General features: G+C 45.7%; 1 protein-coding gene across 3 annotated transcripts in view; it reads left to right on the plus strand.

Annotated features, from left to right (window-relative positions):
* PRPF38B (pre-mRNA processing factor 38B) overlaps window positions 1-19,303 on the plus strand; it is a 43,947-nt gene that overhangs the window by 15,632 nt on the left and 9,012 nt on the right. For all 3 annotated transcript variants that reach the window (XM_088464121.1, XM_088464123.1, XM_088464122.1), the window contains exons 2-4: window positions 11,656-11,724; window positions 13,114-13,265; window positions 14,054-14,114. In XM_088464121.1, coding sequence (XP_088320247.1) covers window positions 11,656-11,724; window positions 13,114-13,265; window positions 14,054-14,114 — 282 coding nt within the window. The remainder of the gene's footprint in view (window positions 1-11,655; window positions 11,725-13,113; window positions 13,266-14,053; window positions 14,115-19,303) is intronic.

Below are 19,303 nucleotides of genomic sequence, written 5' to 3' on the forward strand. Positions count from 1 at the left end.
CCGGTAACGGAAGGGTCCCAGGATCGCAATCAGTCTGGGATAGTACGTTGCTAACATTTCCTGTCCCAACGCCGTAGCAGAATGACAGCCACGCGCGGCACATGAGCAGTCTCCCTGCGTGGAGGTAAGCCACATGTATGTATATACTTGTATTTTATACTAAACCCGGCGTTAAGACCTGGGGCTCAGTTCCTTCCATGGCTCTAACTATTGCCCATGTTATATTTTTCAAATTATATCGTCACCTACTAATCTTGTATGTAGGTACGCGTAGGCATTCGGGGATATGTGTGTGTGTGTATATATATATATATATATATATAGTGTGTGTATATGTATATATATATATATATAATAATAATCTTCTTATCCTTACCATTAAAGCAGGGGTAGGATATGTTCTTCTCAGTTTTATGTCTGATACCTAGCATATTTAAAGAGGATGCTGCGATGAGAGGCTGGACTCTCCTGATCCGGTAGTTTGTTCTATAACTCCGCTTACACCATCTCTCCCTAGGGATTGGGTGGTGTGTGTGTGTATATGTATATAATTATGGATATGTGTAGGTATGCCTATACTTCCACAATCATTAAGGTACATATTATTCCACGTCTGGAAAGCTGCCAGGGTTTACCAGAAGCTGTCTGTTATATCCATACATATTATATGGTGGCTCTATAGACTAGAGTCATGTTCTGCAGCTTACATAGGATAGTCACAGGCTCCTATGGCATTGCTTCTAGTATGGACTCTATACATGTCCTGGGGCCTTTCTGTATGTCCACACATGTATATAAGGATATGTACTTACACCCGCCTCGGGTTATAGTCCTGTTTCCATCAGTCTATATCTACGGCGTCCACTTCGGGGGACCTATTAATTACAACTACACTCTAGGGCGCACTTAGTAACCAACTTGTAAGACACTAGGAATGCAGTGTGTGTATATATAGATATAGCATGCTGATCTCCTATTGCGGGATATATGTGTGTGTGTGTGTGTGTATATGTATGTAGCGTGCTGATCTCCTGGTGCAGGAGTTTGACAACTGACTTACTATGTCGGTACTAACTCTTCCTTTCAAAGAGTTTGCCTTTTCATGCAGCTATGTTTATGTGTGTGTATGTGTATATATACTGATATATTCCCGTTCCTTGTATGAATTTTCCTAATAATTGGAGAAATCTGTTTTTGGCCCTGACTGGCGTTATCACTAGATATATATATATCTCTCTTCTTACTTGGGATAATTAACGCATTCTATGTCTATGTACAGGTACCTTTCCCAGTATCGATTCTGGTACTTTATATTATTGTCTTGTCGCATATCTCAATAAAATGGGTATCTGATGGTCCCTTGGGTACATTTCCTATCAGTACATAGAGAATCCAGGATCTATTCCATCCTTATGGCTTATTTAGTTAATTTACATGAGGCCTATGGCCACCCGCCGATATAGGCAGGGTCTGGCCTGGGTTGTATCAGATTGTGGGCGTAATACACACTTCACCATTATAAGTGTTAATGTAAGGATACACTAGCAGACTGTTTTTGGGGTATGTGTAATCTCTATATGGATACATATCCCTAATGGAACAGGCTCAGGTATAGCGTCCTGTTGTATGGCCTTCTTGTCTCCACTAACAATTTGCTAGTTTCTACAGTATTTTTTTCTGCAGCATCTCCAGACTGAAGTCCGTGCTGTAGAGCATTGATCTTTGCCCACTGAGGCTACTCTCTGTACCTGTCGAGGTGGGTTGCTGTGAGATGAATAAGGTCAGTGACATTCTACATAGCGTCCAGAGGGCTTCTGGTCGCTCACAGGTAAGCGGGCTTACCCCACTAATACCTCAGAAGATGCTTCCTTTTCATGCATCCTGACATAGCTGTTATTCTCTCTTACGCACCCTAGCTGCTGTCCTAGCAGCCTTCAGTTCTTTTAAATCAGTTGGCTGTACACTTTAGAGCTTTCCTGGTGTGTAGGTGCATAGTTGTAACATTGAGATTTGTGACCCTATTCTACTGGAATCTGTTGGTTTTATGGACTGAAGCGCATCTATGGGCTAATGCACATCTTTACTATAAAGTGTGACAGTCTCTATGTTCCATACAGGGGGCCTGGTTTGTTTCCTGTTCAGTATCTGTTGATAAATTCAGCACACTGACAGGTACTTGAATGGTACCTTCATAGTTGTCCTAGTGCTTTAGCCTTGCGGATGGGATACTTCCCTATATTGGTAACTCTCCCTGGGTGGAGGTGGCATCTATGCTCTTTTTCTGCTAAGGGTATCCTGGGTGTTTTCATACTATGTTCAGGCCAGTAGTTGGTACTGATTACACTCTACCATCATGTAGGAAGTTGTCTGCTGTTTGACAGGAGGGGTGGTACTGCCGTCTGACCCACTGGAAGGAATTGTAGTCTCAATCCTCTCGTATCCGCCTCATGCCCAGTGGGATCGCCACTTGTTGACAACTTCTATGGTCTAAACCTTCCACTGGTTACCAACCCTTTAGTAGTTGGACATCGAGAATGGTTCAGGGCGACTGTTAGGTCGTGACTCTTGCCTCCTTGTTTGCTTGGTTAGGAGTCTGTGGACGGGTTCAGCTCCGTCTCTGTATATTGGTATGATTATACTTTTATCTATATGATTGATGTCCCGCAGTGCTGGGATTCTGCTGTCTGAGACTGTTGCAGCTTCCTGTAGTTGTCGCTGGTACGGTTTTCTCGAGTTTTGTTCTCATGTTACTGCCATTCTATGGATTCTAGTTGGGGTTTTCTGCTCCCAGCGGTCTTGCTTGGTCTGTTTTTGGCTGAGCTTACGGTGTTCTGATGCTTCTCATCTGCGGCTACTCTCTAGCCGTATTCCATTGAATTTACGCTATAATTTGTGGAATGTCTGTGACTGTTCAGCAAGGAGCTCTGATTGTCTCCTGGCTCTACGACATGCCTCCAGTCTTGGGCTGTCCCTGTTTCGGTTGGCCGAAAGGTCGGCAAGTTCTCCGCGCTTCCCACCCGGGAGGTTGGCTTTGGGACGTCCCCACTGTCTTGAACTCCAGTGTCCCCTAGTGGATGAAGGAGAAAACAGGATTTTGGTACTTACCGATAAATCCCTTTCTCCGATTCCACAGGGGACACTGGACGCCCGCCCAGCGCTGCGTTCCTGCAGTTTTGTTGGGTCCTTATCTAGTTGTGTGACTGCATGTGTTCCCTGCAGTGGGTTCCTCTGTTCTCCTTCAGTCGGTATTGTTCCGTTCTGTGGTCTTCTCCTTCTCCTTACCGTCTCCTCTCGGGCTCAGTTCTTAAAACTGGGGCTGATGGGGCATAGAGGGGGAGGAGCCAGTCACACTTCAGAATTATTTAAAGTGCCAGGCTCTGCTCTACCACCGTCTATACCCCACTGTCTTGAACTCCAGTGTCCCCTGTGGAATCGGAGAAAGGGATTTATCGGTAAGTACCAAAATCCTGTTTTTTGCCTCTTAACATCTTATAGGGGTATTCAATATGGGAGCGAAAACATCGTTTTTGCGTTAATATCGGAGCTATGACGTCATTATCGCAGGTTTGTTTTACACTGTATTCAATATCAAAGACTTATCGCAGTTTTGAAAAGTCTGATAAAAAACGGGGATATCTTTTCACCATTGAATAGGTGTCGAAAAAAAGTGCTGAATTGGGGTTTAGGGGTGCAGGCTTAAAAAAAATAGCCTGCACCCCTGGGACTGACATTTAAAAAAGAACTGTCAAAAAAAAAAAAATAGGGACACCCCAAAAAATGAATTTAAAAATTGGGGTGAAAAAAAAAATAATAAAAAATTGTTTAACAATAGGGAAATAGGTTCAGGGCTATTCTGCAAGTATGCGGTAGGTGTTTTGAAGAATAGAATTATAGCGGCAGGTGCACAAATGCAGAATTTTTAAAAATCACTTTAGGGACATCAAAATATGCTAGTACCCATTTTCATGTACCCCAAATTTGATGGGATCACTTAAAAAAAACAAAAATAAATAACCTAAGTGCTCTTCTGCATCACTTCTTCAATGTCGGGAAAAAAACAACTGCTGCGGCTATTTAAATCCCCGACTTTCAATTAAAGGCTAAAACGGGGGTACCCATAGTGTTCCTCCATGTTTTTACAACTTTAGGGGGGGTCTTACAATTATTTTAAGGAAAAATTCGTAACTTTACGCAAATCCAACTTTGGAGTTTCCCGTTTTCGTTAATTTTATATTGAATACGGGGATAAGCGGGAGCGCGCACCAGACTTTAACGCAGGTAAAAACTCCGATAGTGAAGTTAACTTCAGTGAAGTTAACGTTTCATATTGAATACCCCTCTTAGTGTCAACATTTTAACCATGTCTACATATTGATTGTCGACCTGACAAATTGACCAGATACCTTCTGGGTGAATAAAGATTCCCTATTGCTGTGAACTTTGGGGGCTGGCTGCAAATAATATATATGTCCCTCTATGTGTAGGAATAATTGTCAAAACAGCAAGGCATGCCATTTTAAAAACTAAAAAACCTACTGCATCAAACTGAGTTCACAGGTGTAGTTGACAGGGATTGGGGGAAATATGGGCATTAGAAAATGTAATGGTGTTCTCCCCAGGCTGTTTGTTGCGGGCGCAACGCCCGGCAGGAAACAGCTGCCGCCCGGCACTCCCTCCGCCACAATGCGCTGCGTCCCCTGTCGCCTGGTCACCCTCAACGTGTCCTTGTTGCAATGGATGCCAGATGTGACGTCGCATGTTCTTCACATTGGAGGCACCGTGTCCGCCGGCAATATTAGAACACAATAGTGGAGATTCCAGATGACGGGACGCTGTGCATTGGGACTGGGAGGGAAGGGGGAAAGCCGGTCAGGGGACGTGGCAGTGGTAGCACTTCTTACCTCTAATATCCCTTTTCCGATTTGGAACACTGTTCTAAGCCAGGTTAGACCCGGGATTTACCCCATTTGCACTGCGATGCCGACTCGGGAATATCCTGGGTCGGCGCCGTACGCACTGCAAACTGGTGCAGTGTCGGAGCTTTGAGAGGTCATCACCAAGCTCCGGAAACTCCAGCTGTCCCCTGAATGCCAGAGCAAACCGGCGGCCAGGGGAGGGTGTCCTTCCTTGGGGGGGGGGGGGGGGGGGTGACTTTCGGGAGGCTGTGATGTCACCGGGGAGACGGGCAGGGAGAGATTACAGCCTCCCTGTATTAAGCAAAGATGGGGTAAAAACTGGAACGGTCCGGACCATAGGGGGAGGCTGTAATCTCTCCCTCCCTCATACAGACAGCTTCCGAATACCACCCAATCACCATGCAGGAAACTGGTCTCTTGGTCCACTGAGATTGACCAGGCTTTAACCCATCTAAGCTTAAAATCTGGATGTTTTTCATACTTATTTTCCATAGCAATTTCTTTAGATTTTTATCCTTCCAGGTGATCCTTGGTGACTTCTTGATGGGGTCGAATAAAGCCAGTCTCCATGACAACATGAAATCCCAATGATGTTCATAAGCAGTCCCCTTTCTATCCCTTCTCCATTCCGTCAGGATTTGAAGCAAGTTGTTAATGACAGCCAGCTCTCTAGGCCACTTGCTAGAATTGATTCTCAGGTGAACAAATTCATAGTCAGCAAACTAAAGGAGCAGTGTTCTAATGGCACATAGCAATTACTGCAGCCCAAGCTGTGCTTCTCTGTTCAGAGACCTGTAAGAAGATTGGAAGATGCCGAAAAGAATCCTAAATAAAATATGCTAATAGTTGGGAAAATGAATATTTGCTACACACCTATTAGAGAATAATATTTTCATATATGGGCACATAAGCAGATATTATACAATACAGATTCTGAGAAGCATCTTTGTATGCAATCCTCCTATTATCTTGTACCAAGTTATCCAAGAGACCTGTCGGCAATCAGAATGTGTCTCAGTGAGTACTCCAATTGGTGCTCGCAAGGTTTCATTTTATTCAACTGAATCCAAGCAGAACAGACCATACGCATATTAGAGCACCCATTAGGTAACTCGCAAATCTATTATGTGAACACAAGCCTGTCATAGTTATAACTAGGGGTGAGCGGGTTCGGATTTCTGAAATCCGAACACCCCCCCCCCCCCCCCCCCTAGCCTCGCCGAAACGAGTCAGGCTCGACTTTTCCTGCCTGACTGGGATCTGAATTCGAGGCAAAACGTCATCATCCCGCCTTCCGGGTCTCGCGGGTTTTGTATCCAATGTAAGGTACCCGCGTCGGCGCCATTTTCTCACTCGGCTGTGGACAGTGAAGAGGGAGGGTGGGAGTTAGGGCTGGCTGGGCTGTGTAGTGTAGTGCTGTGCTGCTGTTGTCCATAGGGGCTGTGTCCACTCCTCCAAAGTCCATAGGGGCTGGCTGGACTGTGTCGTGCAGTCAGTTGTCCATAGGGGCTGTGTCCACTCCAAAATCCTGTGCAGTGTCCCAGTCCTAAAGGGGTGCTGTAGTGTTGTCCAGGGGGTGCTCTGTCCGTCAGGGGTGCTCCCCCCAAGTGCTAAAAAAAAAATTTTTTTTTTGTGAATTGTGTGCACTGTGGCTGCACGTGCATCAACAAAGTAGTGCCAAGCGTGCGCCTGTGTCATAAGTAAAGGGCCGGCTGGCTTGACCGTTAAAGGGTACTGTAACCCCCAAAGGGCACTCCAAACAAAATAAAAAAATTATTTTCTGTGTTTGTGAACTGTGTGCACTGTGGCTACAAAAGCATCAACAAAGGAGCAGCGCCAAGCGTGCGCCTGTGTCCCATAAGTTAAAGAGCCGGCTGGCTCATTTCTTAAAGGGTGGTGTAACCCACAAAGTGCACTACTCTCCAGCAAAAATAAAAAAATATTTTCTGTGTTTGTGTGCGCCTTAGCCGCACGTATATATCAATATAACATAAATGGAGGACCAAACTTTCTCCGATAAAAATAAAATAGGGAAAGATCAAGAACCACTTCCTCCCAGTGCTGTTGCTGCTGCTGGGAGTTCATCATCCGCCATTAGTGCAGTGGGATTTAGACAATTGATGGAGGTAGTGTGTCCCCGGTTCCAAATCCCGTCTAGATTCCACCTGCATCCTCAAAGCAGCCAGAACGTACAGAGGGACCTGTGGTTGTAGATTCCAGCGGGGACGAATTAACTCTGAGGATGTACACAACACTGAAGAGGGTGAGGAATCGGTGGATGAGGACAACATCTTGCCTCCGTAGAGCCAGTTTGTGCAGGGACAGATTAATTGCCAGCTTGTTTTGTGGGGGCCCAAACGAACCAATCATTTCAGCCACAGTCGTGTGGCAGACCCTGGCGCTGAAATGTTTGGTTTGTTAAAGTGTGCATGTCCTGTTTATACAACATAAGGATGGGTGGGCGGGCCCAAGGACAATTCCATCTTGCACCTCTTTTTTGTCTTTGAATTATGTACTGTTTGGGGCCTAGTTTTTCAAACTGCCATCCTGTCTGCCACTGCAGTGTCACTCCTAGATGGACCACGTGTTTGTGCCGCCCACTCGTATCTCTTAGCATAGTCATCCAGCTACCTCGGTGCAACCTTTTGGATATAAAAACACTATTGTGAGGTGTTCAGAATAGACTGGAAATGAGTGGAAATTAAGGTTATTGAGGTTAATAATAGCATAGGAGCAGAAAAACCCCCAAATTCTGTGATTTTTAGCTGTTTTTATGCTTTTTTTAAAAAAAAATACAGATCCAAAACACAAAACCCAGAACCCAAAACACGGAAGGGTGGTTTTGGCAAAACCAATCCAGATCCAAAACACGAAGAAAGATCCAAAACCAGAACACAAAACACGAAAAGTGGCCGGTGCACACCCCTAGTTATAACCACACTGTATTATAAGTGAGGACAAGCTAATACTTTAAGTTATCATGCACACACTTGCAAACAACTTGCTTCATAAGACCGCTCAGAGATCTTATAAACCATACATGTAAATCCTTGCGTATGGTAGGTATAATACAATCTTAATGGGGAAGAACATACAACGGAACACAACTATTCCGAGGAAGTTTCAAACTCAGCATCTGATATCTACAAATGTTGTTCCTTTTGTGATTTCAGTTGACTTTTTGCATGCTGTACTTAGTTCACAAGTCTGTCACTATTATACTATTCACAGATAGCTAGTGTTCCCGTTGGGTAGCATTGAGGGCATGGCGCAGACTCATGGTCAGGGCATCCTATGCGTTCGTACCCGAAAAGGGGTTGTGTCCGATCAGGGAGGGGCGTGTCCTCGCAGAACGCCCCCAAGTGTGACAAATTGGGGGGCGTTCTGCAAGGACACGCCCCTCCTTGATTGGATACGCCCCTTTTTCGGAAATGATCTATCTCCAAGCACCGGCTCAGCAGTGTTGACTGCATTGCCGGGTCGGGCCGCCGGTCTGAAAGGGGTCCTGGGGGTCGCGCCCGATATAGACACGTGTACAAAATCTCCGTTGCGACCTGCCATTTGCGATGTGAAAGGGGTATTAGTCACTTTGACACTACCCTGTGAGATTTTGGTCCTCAGCCTGGATGCTAGCAGCTTGTCCTTGTTTGTCTCTTTCGTTGTCCTAGTCGTTGAATGTTTTGTTATTTTGTGCCACACTCATTTGTGTTAACGAGGATTTCCTGCCAAGTATATATTTATTGTGATTGCTGATGTGTAATTGAAGATTAATCTTTTAACAGGGCTTTTAAAGAATCGCTAGCAATAATATAAAATGGATTATATAAGTTTGGTCAACATGCTATGACACTTCGAAGTATGTACAGTACATCCAGAAAGTATTCACTTTTTACACATTGTTATGCTACAGCCTTATTCCAAAATGGAATAATTACATTTTTGTACTCAAAATTCTACACACAATACCCCAAAATGACAACGTGTAAAGTTTTTTTTTTATTTATTTTTTTGAGATTTTTGCAAATTTAATAAAAAAAAAAAAAACTAAAATCACATGTACAGAAGTATTCACGGCCTTTGCCATGAAGCTCAAAATTGAACTCGGGTGCATCCTGTTTCCATTGATCATCCTTGAGATGTTCCTACAGCTTAATTGGAGTCCACCTGTGGTAAATTCAGTTGATTGGGCATGATTTTGAAAGGCATACACCTGTCTATATAAGGTCCCACACTTGACAGTGCATGTCAGAGCATAAACCAAGCATGAAGTCCAAGGAATTGTCTGTAGACCTCCAAGACAGGATTGTCTCGAGGCGCAAATCTGGGGAAGGGTACAGAAAAATATCTGCTGCTTTGAAGGTCCCAATGAGCACAGTGGCCTCCATCATCCGTAAATAGAAGTTAGGAACCACCAGGGCTCTTCCTAGAGTTGGCCGGCAGTCTAAACTGAGTGATTGGGGGCGAAGGGCCCTAGTCAGGGAGGTGACCAAGAACTCGATGGGCACTCTGTCAGAGCTACAGCATTTCTCTGTGGAGAGAGGAGAACCTTCCAGAGGGACAACCATCTCTGCAGCAGTCTATCAATCAGGCCTGTTTATTAGAGTGGCCAGACGGAAGCCACTCCTTAGTAAAAAGCACATGGCAGCCCACCTGGAGTTTGCCAAAATGTACCTGAAGGACTCTATGGTCTAATGAGACAAAGATTGAACTCTTTTTGGCGTGAATGCCAGACATTATGTTTGGAGTAAACCAGGCACCGCTCACCACCAGGCCAATACCATCCCTACAGTGAAGCATGGTGGTGGCAGCATCATCCTGTGGGGATGTTTTTCAGCGACATGAACTGGCAGACCAGTCAGGACAGAGGGAAAGATGAATGCAGCAATGTACAGAGACATCCTGGATGAAAACCTGCTCCCGAGCGCTCTTGACCTCCAGACTGGGGCGACTGTTCATCTTTCAGCAGGACAACGACCCTAAGCACACAACCAAGATATCAAAGGAGTGACTTCAGGACAACTCTGTGAATGTCTTTGAGTGGCCCAGCCAGAGCCCAGACTTGAATCCGATTGAACATCTCTGGAGAGATCTGAAAATGGCTGTGCACAGACACTCCCCATCCAACCTGATGAAGCTTGAGAGGTGCTGCAAAGAGGAATGGGGAAACTGCCCAAAGATAGGTGTGCCAAGCTTGTGGTATCAAATTCAAAAAGAGTTGAGGCAGTAATTGCTGCCAAAGGTCTATCAACAAAGTATTTGAGCAAAGGTTATGTATACTTATATACGTGTGATATATATTTATTTATTTTTGAAAATTTGCAAAAGTCTCAAAACTTTACACATTGTCATTATAGGGTTTTGTGTGTAGAATTTTGAGGACCAAAATGAATTTAATCCATTTTGGAAAAAGGCTGTAACATAACAAAATGTGGAAAAAGTGAAGTGCTGTGAATACTTTCCAGATGCACTGTATGCCAGAGCTTACCAAACTCTACCATTACAGGTCATGTTTTAAGGATATCCATGCTTGAGCCCAGATGGTTAAATCAAATTGAGTGAGGTACTAATAATTCACCTGTGCTCAAGCATGGCTATCTTTTAAAACCTGGACTGTAATGGCGGAGTTTGGAAACCTCCTATATGCGCATCTAAGCAATCTACAGTCTTGTTTTGTCTTCATTTTATTTATATTTATTATGGATATTTATCCATGTTCCAATTAAAATTGGTCCGCTTTCTTTTCAGGTTTACTTGTCCTTTTTAAAAATACATTAAGATGTGTGACAAATGTTCTACATTTTGGTAAATGTGTGGGGGACACTTCCCCTTCGGTTTTATTTGCCTATAAAGTTACATTCTGTTGGGAAGATTCATTTAGCCGCGAGTTGTAGCTCATGACCTCTACTCCTGGGTAATGTGCCAGGTGCTATACAATTAGAGGACTGCGATCAGTGTGCAACTAGCGCCAAGGCAGCGCTTAAGGTGCATATCCATTACGCCTTGGGGTAACGACCGTACGATTACAGCATTGTAATCGTACAGTCATTCCTCATCCACTGCAGTACCTACACTGAACGATCAGTTGTTCAGTGCAGGCACCCTCCCTCATCCCCGAACATGCCCAATCTGTTGTTATTGGCATATTGACCGGCATGTTCAGTCGATGATTGATGTCGAAAAGGACCAGCGGGAGTGTGCATTGCTGGTCGTTTTCGACATTTTCATGCCAGATTTATGCATGATTAACGAGCGATTGAATGATTGTCGTAATCGTTCAATCGCTCTGTTTAATCAGCAAGTGGATACGCGGCTTTAAATCTGCAAAAATCTGTGTTAAATGCTGCCTCTGGGCAAAGCTGACCAATTCTAATGAAATCGATTAGTAATAGTTGCAGACATTCATAGGCTATAACATTTGAGAGAGAGTTTAGAATATGGAGACAGTTCCATAGTAGACCTATAACAATGAAATATAGACAAAACATTGCAGATATAGGCACAGAGCAGTCTAGTGCTCTAGAACTTGCACTTGACAGACAGCCCATTTGTTTGTAATGTCCTTATCTCATTATGTCTGTGTATAAATGCTTTAGCTTCAGTAAACCAGATCATAAAAATCTGATTTTCACTTTTTAGTCAATTTGTATGTTTTTTGTTTTCTACAATAAAGTATCCCTATAGTGAGTGATTTATTTACAACATTGGACATTATAAAAGCTACATTAATTTACATTTTCAGGTAACGCACGTTGAACCCTGGGAGAAAGGTAGCCGAAAAACTGCTGGACAAACAGGGATGTGCGGGGGGGTAAGTACAAGTACGTGCCTCCACATTTTGGGTTTTATTTGCCTCCAAGGCAGATGATAAACAAGTTTTCTCTTTAGTTGAGATACTAGAACTACACTTCTTAGGCTTTGATATGTACTAGTGTGAAATAACACAGACTGAAACCATTCACAAAATGAAAAACGATGTCAATTCAATTATCCCCGAGGCGGGAGAGTTGTCGCTGTTACGGTGTGGAAGCACGTATTTTTACCCTACGGGGCTGCAAACAAAAATCAGCTGGTGCAGAGTTACTATAGGAACACTTGCACTGCAAGCTGACTCATGGCTAATTGAATCAACCCATAGGTGTTCAATATGTATTCAATCACTTGGGTGCCATAAACCTATGATCATTTGCAAATAAAATTATGATAAAAGTGAAGCAAGTGCTGGAAATAGAAAATCGCGATGTCTCTAATCACATAGGGCATAGAGCCTTATTCAGATGTGGACGCTAATGCAATCGCAACTGCGATTTTTGTATGCTGCTGCCATGCGAAAATATGCTAATGCTACAACCACCTGGAAAAATATGGAGGCGCCCACCTGTGTACTCGCAGATCCGAGCATCTACGTATGCAGCAGTGGTCGTAGATCCTTCAATAATTGACCATCTGAGTAACCCTATGGTCACACAAAATGACCAATGGAACAGGCACTGGACCATATTTTCTGCGTACGAGATTGCAGATGTAGGTAGATACACGCCCTGAAAAGGTTCACTACATGCCTGTTTTTGCTGCGTCTCCCTGTAACCTCCCACAAAGCTGCTCCGGTCTATCAATTTTTAGCGAACAAATTCTCACTACAACCGTAGTACCATTTGATCGAAATTAAATTGGTGCGCGTGAGCATTGCGTCCACATCTGTTTCAGGCCCATCTATTTAAATAAAATACATTTGAGATTTACACCAAATAAATTAAGAATCAAAGTAGCAACTATTGCAAACCTGAATGTGGTCTTGTCACAAGTGCATAAAATGTCGGGTCATAATGGTACATTTTGATAATCTAAGGATAATCCCCCTGAATATGGCCTTTTAATAGTAAAGAAGCTTTATTTCCTTAGCAGGTGGTGGATTGTCTGAACTACTTCCTGAGACCTTTTCATGCTTAGACACTGGTTGGCTGACAGGTTTCTTTAGTCTAATAGGCTCTTGAATGTTTAGCATGACACACGTCTTCCGGTAATCAATGCCCATAGCTGCTTTCCTCTGCATGTCATATATCATGGCAGAGTAACCTGATTACCAAGCAACACTCAGTTTTTAGGCACCCGCTGTGAATGCAGTGCTGCGACATCCGCCAGATGATTAGAATTTTTTATGAAAGGTCCATTCTAACTTAACAATATTGTGTCATGACAGGTACGTGGTGTTGGAACAGGAGGTATTGTGTCCACTGCATTCTGTCTGCTCTATAAGCTGTTCACATTGAAATTGACCAGAAAGCAAGTAATGGGTCTCATCACGCACACAGATTCTCCATACATCAGAGCGCTCGGTTTCATGTACATTAGGTAAGTAATTTTTAAAGCAGCGTTTAATAAATTTACAACCAGAATGCTTCAAAAGAGACCTCTGTTATCCAGTTCTTATAGCATGTATTTTGTACAGAAGTGATGTAGTCTTGCGCTGCCCTATGTGTACTTAAAAAAAAAAAAAAAAAAATTCAGTGCTCATGCAGTTGAGATGCAAGCACGCCAGGCTGGGCTTTCCCTGACCTGGTCGCATCCGATGCCACCATGTTAGAAACGCCCACCTGCTGGAAGCTAATTTTCTAGCAGCTGCTAAACTCTCCATGCCAAAGCACCTGAAGACCTGCAGTTCTGCCCCCAGCCTCTTCCAGCAGCTGTCGGCTGCACTGTAGTCAGTATGGCTCCAGATAGTTGTGCCAACCTACCAACACCTTATTGAGTTACTGCTGTCCTTGCTGCACATGGTGGTTACTCTGGCTATTAGCTGGTGGTCATAACAATGAGACTTGACTGTAATTTGTTTTTAAGACTATAATGCATGTGATCTTTACAAACAATTTTTAATGCGTGCTGGTCACTTCTAATGGTTAACTGCAGAGGTAATCACTAGTCATGTGCTTTATAACAAAAAAGGGCAGGTCTCAATGTATTTGTAGAAAACACAGGTTCCACACCTTTCTTAAATATTAGACCTGGTGTTAGGTGTGGTTAAGTGGTGCATTTATGCCAACTGGGCAGACAGATTTATAAATGTGGTTTTGCATTAGCTAGGTGTAATTTTTCTTTACTGTTTATGCATATTACATGAATATTGTCATTTTTGGTTACAGATACACACAGCCTCCTACAGATTTATGGGACTGGTATGAAGATTTCCTAGATGACGAAGAGGTATGTCAACAAGGGTAATTCACTTTTCATTTGTACAGATTCCAAAACCTTGTATATTGATGCAAAAGCTAATGTTGGCACAATATGACTTTGGTCTATCTCTGATATTTTTTTACCCACCGCCCCCACAAACAGGTAATTTTAATAGACTTGATTTAGCATTATAACTTTTGTACTTCATTAAAGTCATAACCATTTACTTCTAATGTGATAAATTGGAATCCTCACTTAAAATATTTGTTCCCTTGACAATATGTTCTGGAAGGAGATCAGTTAATAGAGTGCGTTCATGATAAATGAACATACGTAAATTGCTTTCTACAGGATTTGAGCGTTTTAATTAAAACTGCGTTTTACTAGTTTTGAAGTGGTAAAGATTTCTAAAAGGGCACAAGGATGAACTGAGTATTGCCTGGAGAGGAGAGTCGGGGCACCAACAAGCCCAGACTCATCTAGCCAAGCCATCAGTTTCAGTTTGGTGACGGCAGGACATGGGCACCAGTGCATACCCAAATGCTCTATTTTAATCGGTCCAGCTGACACCCCGATGCCTGGACTGTGGCCGGATCAAAGGGGGACAGGTAAGCGGCGGGAGCCAGCGGAGGGTCCCCGCCGGACAACACAGTCGTAAGTCCCCAGGCAGGGGGCTCCCTGGGGATTGGCTGCAACGTGGGGCCAGGTACTAACCTGCGCTTCCACTACCCCCCCTGGGACAGCAGGCCGCGGCGGTGCGGATGTGGATACGTTCCGGCGTCCTGGGGGTTAATTGCAGACCAGGAGAGCGCGCCTTCCCTGCACAGCAGCCAGCACCTCTCCCGCTGCACATGGCCTCTCCACAGCGGTCTGTGCCTGTGTGTAGCCGCTCCTCCCTGGGCCTGCCTCCTCTCTGCTCATTGGCGGCAATCTTCCTGGACTTGGCAAACGCTGCTGGAAGTGGATACAATGGTGGCATCCCGGTTCGGGTCCCCCTGCATACCTCTCCTCCGGTAGTAAGGTCAGTGTATGCAGCGCTGTTTCCTACCAGACTCTGGGTCTGCGTAGTTGAACTCAGCGCTGATTTACTTTTGCAGGGTGCAGGGTTTACTTTTGCATTGTATGTGACTATCTGCTAACGCTGCTGCCTGTACTTTCACTGTCAGATATTTTTACTATCCCTATTCTTCTCTGCTAAAGCCCTGCGGTGCGGTGTTGCAGGGTGTTTATTGCCTCACTATACAAGCATTTGTCTTTTGAGGTGTGTCACATACAGCTCTGTTACACTTATGTCTGAAAGTGAATGGGATTCTCCTCTTCTGTTAAAATGTACCAAATGTAATGTACCATTTGCGGAGGGTGATGGAACCACTGACTGGTTATGTAGGGCGTGTTATCTGTTATCACGCCCGATTTCTGTCACTGCGCCTTTGCAGGAATCACCCTGGGCTTGTTTTGCTAAGGCACTTACAACCCTTGTGGGCCAGCTATCGACACCCCCTGCCCCCTGCATTCCCCCTGGTGGGGTGTTCACAGCAGTCCATGGTGTCGTCGCCCATGCAGGGGTTCCCCAGACAGTTGATGGTACCCCAGGGTCTGCCACTTTCACCTCCCCAGGTCTCACAAGAGCCTGCGTGAGTTAATTTCTTGTCCACTACAGTGCAACACCTGTCGGACGTTTTACTGGGAGAGTCATTTTTGCGGCTGCATAAGCGGCTTTTGGCGTCGCAGACAGCTCAGTTTGATGAAGACGATGTGTCGTCGGATGACGGGGAAATTTTTGACCTTTCTGACCAGGAGGCCCTCCGTACTAAAGAGACGGAGGCTAAGTCTAAAGTCTATATACCTGGCCTTATACGTGCTGTCCATACGGCTTTGGTTATTGAGGATGACGATCACCCTGTGACCAAATCCAAATACGCCTTCTTTAAGGATGTTAAGGGTGATGCCATTGTTTTTCCTCTTTCTGGTCAGCTAGTAGATCATTCAGAGGAGGCGTGGAAAAATCCAGGTAAACGGTACCAGCCTCAAAAACGTTTGGCTTTTGCATATCCATTTGCGGATAATTATTTCTCTAAGTGGGAATCTCCTCCGCAAGTGGATACTCATGTGACACGCCTAGTGAGAAGTGCTACTTTGCCCATGCCCTGTATGTCCTCCTTTAAAAGATGCTACAATCGCAAGGTTGACATATGTCTTAAGTCCATTTATTTTCTTGCTGGAGGTGCGGCCAGACCGGCTATGGCTGTGTGTTGGATGGCCAGAGCCATGGAATGCTGGGCTCATAGTTTAGAGGTGTCTCTAGACTCTGACTCTTCTGCGGAGCAAGCAGAGTTAGTTGGCAGTCTCAGAGACTCGGCCACTTACATTAATGAGGCAGCCTTGGATATTGGTCTCCTCACCTCCAGAATCCCCTCTGCAGCGGTAGCCGCTCGTCGCACCTTGTGGTTGCGCTCTTGGAAAGCGGACGCAGATTCCAAAAAGGGCTTAGAATGCTTGCCTTTTAATGGACAGGTCTTATTTGGCCCGGATTTAGACAAGATAGTGGCCACGCTGGCAGCGGCCAAATCTGCGTGTCTCCCATCGGCTACAGTTCCATCAGGAGCAGGTACTTCGTCCTTTCGGCCCTACAGAACCCAGGGTAGGTCCAAAGCACAGTCTTTTCCAAGATAGGCCGTCCCCACAAAGGCTACCAAGCCAAAGAAACAACCTTGAAGTGCTAGACGCCCTGCCCCTAAGTCGGACGACAAGCCTTCCGCCTGACGGCCCGGGCCTCCCTTCGGGGGATCCCAGAGTGGGAGGCCGCCTGCTTCGGTTCACCCAGCATTGGTGTCTGACTACCACGGACACTTGTGTACATGAGGTGGTCTCTCGGGGGTATGCCTTCTCCTTCTGGTGCATGCCTCCCAGCAGGTTTTTCACCACAGGCCTTCCGTCAGATCAGAACAAAGCCCTGTAACTACAGAAAGTGTTGCACTCCAGGCTGGAGTTATAGTGCCTGTTCTGTTCTCCCAGAGGGGCATGGGTTTCTATTCCAATCTCTTTTTGATGCAGAAACCCAATGGGTCTTACCGTCCAAACCTCAAATCCCTCAACAAGTCCTTGAGGGTTCCGCAGTTCTGGATGGAGTACCCTCCATTCCATCATACTAGTGATGGAGCCTGGGGATTTCATGGTGTCATTGGACATCCAGGACGCGTACCTGCATGTCCCCATTGTCTTAGCGCAACAGGAATTCCTCGGTTTTGCGGTGCTCGACAAACATTTTCAATTCCAGGCGCTGCCCTTTGGTCTGGCAACAGCGCCTCGTGTCTTAACCAAATTCATGGCAACTCACCTGCGGATGCAGGGAGTCCACTTGTTGCCTTATCTGGACGATCTTCTGTTGTGTTAGCAGGGTCTCCAGAAGTCCTCCAGCATCATCTGCAAATGACGGTCTCAGTATTGTAGGATCACGGCTGGTTAATAAACTGGATGAAATCCACCCTGGTTCCCTCGCAGAGGATTCTCCATCTCTGAGCCTTGTTGGACTCTCAACTACAGAGGATCTTTGTGACAGCGGACAAGATCTCTGCATTACAGACAGATACGCAGTTGCCTTCAGAACCGCCGAGTGTCCATTCACTTGGCGGTGAGTTTTATTGGGCACCATGGTGTTACTTTTCGACATGGTGGAATATGCCCAGTTTCACTCCAGACCTCAGCAACAATCCTCTCCAGTTGGAATGGTTTGCCTCAGTGGATAAAGAGGCAGACCATGGTGCTTTCTCCGGAAGTTCGCCTGTCTCTGGCCTGGTGGTTGCAAACGACACACCTCAACAGGGAACGCCCCTTTTGGGTGGCGAACTGGGTCCTTTTGACGAACTGACGCCGGACTCAGAGGCTGGGGAGCAGTCACGGGTCCACACTTGTTCCAGGGCAGGTGGACCCCGGCAGAAGCTGCGCTTCCAATAAACATCTTGGAACTTTGCGCGGTATTCAATGCCCTCCAGCAAGCAAGACAGGTTCTACAAGGAAAACCCGTGCAGGTCTAATCGGACAATGCCACCATGGTGGCTTACATAAACCGCCAAGTCGGGCAGTGCTTGCGGTACCACATCCTGACTTGGGCGGAGCGCAATCTCCCTGCCATTTCAGAGGTATTCATCCCAGGAGTCCTCAACTGGGAAGTGGACTTTCTCAGCCGGCAGGACGTACATCCAGGAGAATGGTCTCTTCACCAGGAGGTGTTTCAACTCCTGGTGGACAAGTGGAGCCTTCCAGAAATAGACCTCATGGCTTCCCGACACAACAACAAACTGCCTGTGTACTGTACGTTTCAAGAACAAGAGACAAGGAGGCATTTCTAGCAGACGCTCTGTCGGTCCGACGGACCTTCCAGTTTGCGTATCTCTTCCCTCCGTTCTCGCTTCTTCCTCGGGTAATCCAAAAATTCAAACAAGAAGACGGCACGCTTCTGTCGATAGCTCCGTAATGGCCCAGACGTCACTGGTTCTCGGACCTTCGGGCTCTCTCCGTAGACGCTCCACTGAGGGTGCCTCCTACGTCCGGACCTGTTGTCACAGGCTCCTTGTCTTTTACCCGGACCTGAGTCGTCTGTCTTTGACGGCGTGGCTGTTGAAACAGCCCTCTTAAGGTCCAGATGTCTTCCAGCTCTGTAGTAAACACCATGCTAAGAGCTCTGAAGCCTGCGTCAGCAAGAATTTACCATCGGGTATGGCATACTTTCTTTGAGTGGTATCGCCCTAGAGGCCGCTCCAATTTTAGGTAGTCCGGCCCTGATTCAGAGCGAGCGCTCTGGTCAGAGCGTCCGGCTCTGAATCAGGCCCAGACTCTCATTCTTCCCCAGGAGTTACGTCACCCTATTGTGGTGGCTGCAGCGCTCACATCTAGACAAGGGACCGCCCCTTTTGGATCCAGTACTGGGTCCTTCTTACCACCAATGCAAGTCTTCAGGGATGGGGGGCAGTAACTTGTCACCTAACCTGTCAGGGCCATTGGACGCTTCAGGAGAGCCAGCTTTCCATCAACATCCTGGAACTAAGTGCCGGGCACAGCACCTCCTTCAGGGACGTCCGGTGAAGGTACAGTCAGACAATGCAATCGCAGTGTTCTACATAAACCACCAGGGCGGCACCCGCAGTCAGGGAGCCATGCAGGAAGTCAGCCAAATTTTTTGTTGGGAGGAGCATCATCTTCCAGCACTGCCCACAACC

This window comes from Taudactylus pleione, unplaced genomic scaffold, assembly GCF_031769625.1.
Source record: "Taudactylus pleione unplaced genomic scaffold, aTauple2 ptg001594l, whole genome shotgun sequence".
Classification (NCBI taxonomy): domain Eukaryota; kingdom Metazoa; phylum Chordata; class Amphibia; order Anura; family Myobatrachidae; genus Taudactylus; species Taudactylus pleione.